This window comes from Myotis davidii, unplaced genomic scaffold, assembly GCF_000327345.1.
Source record: "Myotis davidii unplaced genomic scaffold, ASM32734v1 scaffold96, whole genome shotgun sequence".
Taxonomy (NCBI): domain Eukaryota; kingdom Metazoa; phylum Chordata; class Mammalia; order Chiroptera; family Vespertilionidae; genus Myotis; species Myotis davidii.
This window is the reverse complement of record NW_006289416.1, coordinates 12,119,736-12,125,943: the sequence shown is the minus strand read 5'-3', so window position 1 is coordinate 12,125,943 and position 6,208 is coordinate 12,119,736. Positions and strand designations below refer to the sequence as shown.

At 36.1% G+C, this 6,208-nt stretch overlaps 1 protein-coding gene across 1 annotated transcript in view; it reads left to right on the top strand.

The window, feature by feature from the left end:
• CCDC102B (coiled-coil domain containing 102B) overlaps positions 1-6,208 on the top strand; it is a 91,214-nt gene that overhangs the window by 8,321 nt on the left and 76,685 nt on the right. The window contains exon 3 of the mRNA XM_015562769.1: positions 4,264-4,372. Coding sequence (XP_015418255.1) covers positions 4,264-4,372 — 109 coding nt within the window. The remainder of the gene's footprint in view (positions 1-4,263; positions 4,373-6,208) is intronic.

Below are 6,208 nucleotides of genomic sequence, written 5' to 3'. Positions count from 1 at the left end.
GCAGTTAATTTGCATATCGCCCTGATTAGCCAATGGGAAGGGTAGCGGTCATACGCTAATTACCATGTTTCTCTTTTATTAGATAGGATACCACTAACTTCTTTAGATTTTTGGTCTCTACTTCACTACATGAATAGATTTTGATAATACAAGCATGTTTATAGAATAAGTATTTTTTTAAAATACATTTTATTGATTTTTCACAGAGAAGAAGGGAGAAAGGCAGGGAGTTAGAAACATCGATGAGAGAGAAACATCGATCAGCTGCCTTCTGCACACTCCCCACTGGGGATGTGCCCACAACCCAGGTACATGCCCTTGACCGGAATTGAACCCGGGACCCTTCAGTCCGCAGGCTGACGCTCCATCCACTGAGCCAAACCGGTTTGGCCAGAATAGGTATTTATTATTCCACAGTTAAATGTACATTTCTAATAGAGGCAATCAACTTGAGTAGAAAAGTAAATAAAGTTGAAGTAATTTTTAGACTGTAGGTCTCCAAGTTCTAAACTCTGTGTTTTATTTCTGGAAGGATTTAACTTTCTAGGGGTTATAGACTTCTCTCAAACCCACACACAATTGCACTTCACTGCCATAATGAGAGCATGAAACTGTGTTTCCTCGAGGTAAACTTCCTAAGATGCAGCTTTGATGATACCCATGTGTATCTTTCCTCTCTCACTCACACACGTGTACATGAACATATATATTTGACTTCCTTGGAATAAATGAACTACCTCCATAAAAGTAAATTCTCCAGTTTTCAGCAACTCCAATATAAAAACCCTATACAGGCCAAAGAATAAGGGGGAAGGGGCCCTCACTATCCAGTTTGTCTTCTCACTCTCCTCTTTATGGAACCCTCCCATGGGTGTTGTGTCTATGAATCATCATTAGCTTGCAATCCACAGGAGGCCATTGCAAAGACTTTTCTCTGTCAGGAGAATGTTTCCCAAGGATATAGCATACACTGCTGCTATAAATCTGTCTAGTCTTTTAAATTCCTCCCCCTGGAATATCAGTAGTGGGTGGCTGGCGTTGAGAAGATGTGAACATGGTTTTTTCTGTGTTCCCAGCTGGTGGGAAAATTCTCCAGACGGGAGCACAGGCATCAGTGGGAGGATTGTGGAAATCATTCCCACCGTTATCACTGATGAGGAACTCCTCCTTGAACACGCTCAATTTCATCACATTATTGTACTCATAGTACTGTTCAGTTTTCTGTGCAATTATCCAGTATCTGAGATTTGCCAAAAGCCTGTGCTTTCGGTGTTGAATTAAGAAAATCATTGCCAAGACCAATTCCAGGAGCTTTTCCCTGTGTTTTCTACCAGGAATTTTATAGCTTTAGGTCTTATATCTAAGTCTTTAATTCATTTGAGTTGATTTTTGTGTACTTTTGCCATTTGTCATTTCCCAGCATCTATTTTGTGCTTCGGTGGTTGTCCACCTAAAGAGACAGAGTCCATTTTTCTGAATAGTCTACAAAAAAGGCTAGAAAGTTTCTCTCGGTCTGTCTTCCAATTAGGGTGCAGACATTTGACCTGGGAGCAGGTATTCAGAGGTAGCTGCCTGTCTTCTTAGCAAAAGCTGATGCTCCGAGGAAGAAAGCACCCGATTCCCTCCTGGTGAGGAGGAGGGCAGTGGTGGTGGCTACATCTTGTTTCCCAAGGAGTAGTGGCCTCTGGTCTCTGTTGACACCATCCTGTGTGCCCAGCAGGTGGTACTGAGGTCATGCTGTGCTCTCTGTACTTTACTGGGGGCCTTGATGGGTGTGGATGAGAAGATTTCAATAACTGTTTGTTATTTCTCACTTCATGGGATCCCAATTTCCTTCTCTGACTCTCTTAGAGATTCTTTGAACTATTAATATTCTTTTCCTGCTTAAATTGGCTAATCCTATACAATACAAGGCTAATATGCAAATCAAGGCTAATATGCAGAACGACCAGTCACTATGATGCTCACTGACCACCAGGGGGCAGATGCTCAATGCAGGAGCTGCCCCCTGGTGGTCAGTGTGCTCCCACAGGGGGAGCGCCGCTCATCCAGTAGCCCTGAGCCGGCTTAGAGCTGGCAAGTGCAGTGGTGGTGGTGGGAACCTCTTCTGCCTCTGCATCAGTGCTAAGTATGTCCAACTGATGGCTTAGGCCTGCACCTGCTGTCAGCTGGACATCCCCCGAGGGCTCCTGGACTGCGAAAGAGCACAGGCTGGGCTGAGGGACGCCCCCCCCTCCCACCTTCCCCGACTGAGTGCACAAATTTTGTGCACCAGGCTTGTAGTATGAATATATATGCTCATCAGACACACTTAATTGATACCAGGAAGAGTACTGGCAAGAGGCATGGGGTTTTCCCAGGACCAGTTCGGTGGCATGAGAGTGGATTTTGTTCCTGGAGGCATCACCTCTAGCTTCGGTCTCTGGTCCTCCCGATGTCTCCGAGAGCTTTACAATATTTTTTAAATATCTATTTTCTAATTAAATGAACTATATATGGCTTTGTCTATTTGCTGAAAGGTGCTGACAAGAAAGATACTGAAAGGTATAACTATAAATAGTTGGGAATGCAATCAGGAAATGAAAGTATATGTATACAATTTTTTATTCATTGTTTAATACTTAGCTTAAATCTTGGACTAATAGAAAAGGATATCTAAATGTCATTGAAAGTTAATCATTTTTGTCTGGTAAAACATTTGACATTAATAGGCCTTTAAGAAAATACTGATTTGATATTTCACAATAAATTATCACACAGTTTATAAATGATTAATATTTATTTCAAGATATTAATGTTTCAGGAATTTTCATCTCTGAAAAGTGTTTTATTTAATCTTTCTGTTTAGATGTCTGAATGTTATGCCCAATTATTATGGGATCATGATAGTTTACAAAGTACCAAAAGGTTGCATAGAAATATAATAGTTTTCCATAAATATTATTTTGGTTTACTTTTAATCTTTTGTATTCTGGAAATTATATACATTTTAGCAATCTTATTTTTAAAAGTTTATATCATCATATTAAATGCTATATTTTTGCTGAGTTCATCTTAATTTAATATTTTTTAAGAATTTGTGCATAAAATATGCAGTATTTTTAGTGTAATATTATATTTTTTCTTTTCCTTCTTATAGTTCAAGTAGTATGATAGCTTAAACTTAACTATGTGAGTAATCAATTATGAAAATCTTTATAAAATGTAGAGTACATTGATTTGGCCAGAAAATGAAAAATTTAAAGAGCACCCTCTGCTATATAAAGTTAAGTATGCAATGTCCTTAATGCTTGCTTGCAGAAATAGTCACAAACCTTTTGATGAGGCTATCCTAAAAATATTCAAGTATCACATTGCCATTCATTTTTATGAATTATCTGTCCTGTCATATCTTTGACTAAATTTTACCTTTTTACACAATAAAAATACAAAATTTTCATGTAAACAAACAATTATTAGTTTTTGGTTTTTTTTTATATATACCGAGGAATAAATACACTATATTTAGTATAGTAAAACTTCCATACAGACTAATTCAGGCCAGTGGCTGCCCATTAAAGCTGAAAGTCCATTATGTAATAAAGCAAGTTTTCCAAATATGTATGTTAAAAAATTGACAAATTATGTTAATCTTTTTTCTACTTATGTAGACACATTTGTGTAATTAAAATTATGCATGAAAAGTTTAATTTTACAGAAAAGTTTGCTATCTGTATTACTGTATGATTTTGAACTTGTAAATTTAAAAATCTAGATTTTTCTGCAATTATCAAGACCAGTTTTTAATTATTCTATTTATGAGTAAAATAATTCTGAAAATTATTTTTAAGGAGGAAGTTTATTAATGTATTCATAAATACACAAATACAATTAATATCCTTTAATAAAAATTGTTAATGTTTTATATATACTTATTTCTTTATACATTTTTTAAATTCTGTAGGAAAAAAACATTCCCATGTTATATTGTTGTTGCTCCAATAAATTAAAATATAGGAGAAAGCAGACAGAAAGTCAATTATTTCAATACTGGCAAAGCTATATGAAATACATTTAACCAACTGTAAAGCTAATTGACAGAATAATAAATTAGAGTTTATTCACTATTTATAATTTTTTCATAAATTTAAAATGGTTTCCTGTAATTACTGTGATCATATATAAGGTAAATATAAAAAAATTAGAAAAAGAGCACATCTAATTTTGAATGTATTACTAAAATTATTTTTAAATTGTAAGCCTGTTTTGCTTTTAATTATTTAGAATGCGCTCATCCCTGGAAAAAGAATTAGAACGACTGGAGTCAGCTGTGTCTTTGTGGAAACAGAAGTATGAAGAACTGAAAGAATCGACATCCAAAAATAGGAAAGAGGTATGGAGACTTAGGATGCAAAGGAAGAAATGAAACTGAGGGTTCTCTCTGGTCCGTGTGTAACCTAGGGGGCCAGAAGCCTCTATAAACAAAAGAAAAAAGGATAAAAGTGGAATTTCCTCTATAAGAGGAATGTTGGAACTCACATATTACTGGTGGACTGGTCAAACTCAGGTCATAAGAAATCTTGTTCTAAATAACACACACACACACACACACACACACACACACACACTCACTCACATATAAACCACATGTCTGCTGACAGCTGTTTAAAGAGCATCTAATTCAGTGATGTAATTGTGCCTTAATTAAAAGCACTCTTCATTAGTTGTTAAAAAAGCAATATTTCTCTTTATGAAATTCCCCATGAATGTTATTTCAGGTCTGTTTCCAGCAAGTGGTAAAGTTTAGAGTCATTAACATAAGTGCGCAAATCCACACGATGGGATGTTCGGGAACCTTAGGTGGCAGAGTAAGCCTTACTTCTTGTAAGACGCAGGCAACCTGATGGCCAGAAGGCACGGTAACCTCGGTGCAGAGGCTCAGAAATAAGTCAGCTCTGTCACCCTGAGAACCAGAGATTAGAAAGGAGGGAGAACTTTTCCTAATATTCTTAACAAATGTTGCCTGCTTGAAAATCATCTACTAGTATAAGGAAAAATAATTTCAGTGAGAACTACAGAAAGTTAATTTGAGAACATTTCTCAATGAGGTGTAAATTAAATAATTAAAGCTAACCAGCTATTTTTAGTTTATTTCTCCCTGGTGGATGTATGTTAGATCGCCAGAGTAGCTTTGTTTTTTAGCTTAAACTCTGGATACACACACACACACACACGCACACACAGACACACACACACAGGCATTTACATATGGACACACAGGTAGCTAACTAATCATGATGTCTCTGGGTGTGAACATTAACAGTAAATTAGTTTTATCCAGGAGAAATAGTTTGCCCACAAAAATCATGTTATTCTTGGAGTGTATGTGTATTTGTTCTATAATATAATGGGCTCTAAATTTAAGTGAGAAAGCTAATATTTAAGATAGACTTGGTCTTTAATTTTAAAAGAAACATGCATTTACTGTATGTTGCCACTAGTGGGAAGTGCAGACTTGATAATGTTAGTCTCCTAACTACTTCTTTTTAAACAAGTAACAACATTTATATAGCAACTGTTTTTGAAAAAAGTCATGGTTTTGAGTTGGCTTACAAAGTGATATGTATGTTTTTAAATGCTTAACTTTTTTTCTAATTAAAGATGATATTTTTGGCATCAAGTGGGAAAATGTATATTTGAATTGTTTAACAAAACTTCATAGATGAGAAAAAAATAAAACCAATGTAGCATTTTACAGGTAAATTGGGTTTATATTTTGATGCCCAAATTAATACATACGTGATCTTTTTACCAGGTAAAATGAGACAGGGTTGTTGTAACAGAAAACAATAAAAACACCCTCAAAATTGCCTTGGAGACTTTGTTCAACTATTTAAACATTTGGGTGCATGTTTTAGACAGATGAACTATGAATCTGAGCAATGAATGAATGTGACAATGAATGAAAGATGTTTTTATTGTAGATGATAAAAAGTTAATTTAAACAGACATAAAGAAAACATTGTTTGAATTATTTATGTGGGTATTATTTTTTTAAATTAAATCTTTATTGTTCAGATTATTAGAGTTGTTCCTCTTTCCCCCTCCCATAGCTCCCCTCCACCCAGTTCCCACCCCACCCCATGCCCTTACACCACCCCCCCCCCACTGTCCTCGCCCATAGGCGTACGATTTTTGTCCCGTCTCTTCCCTCACCCCCCCCCTCCCC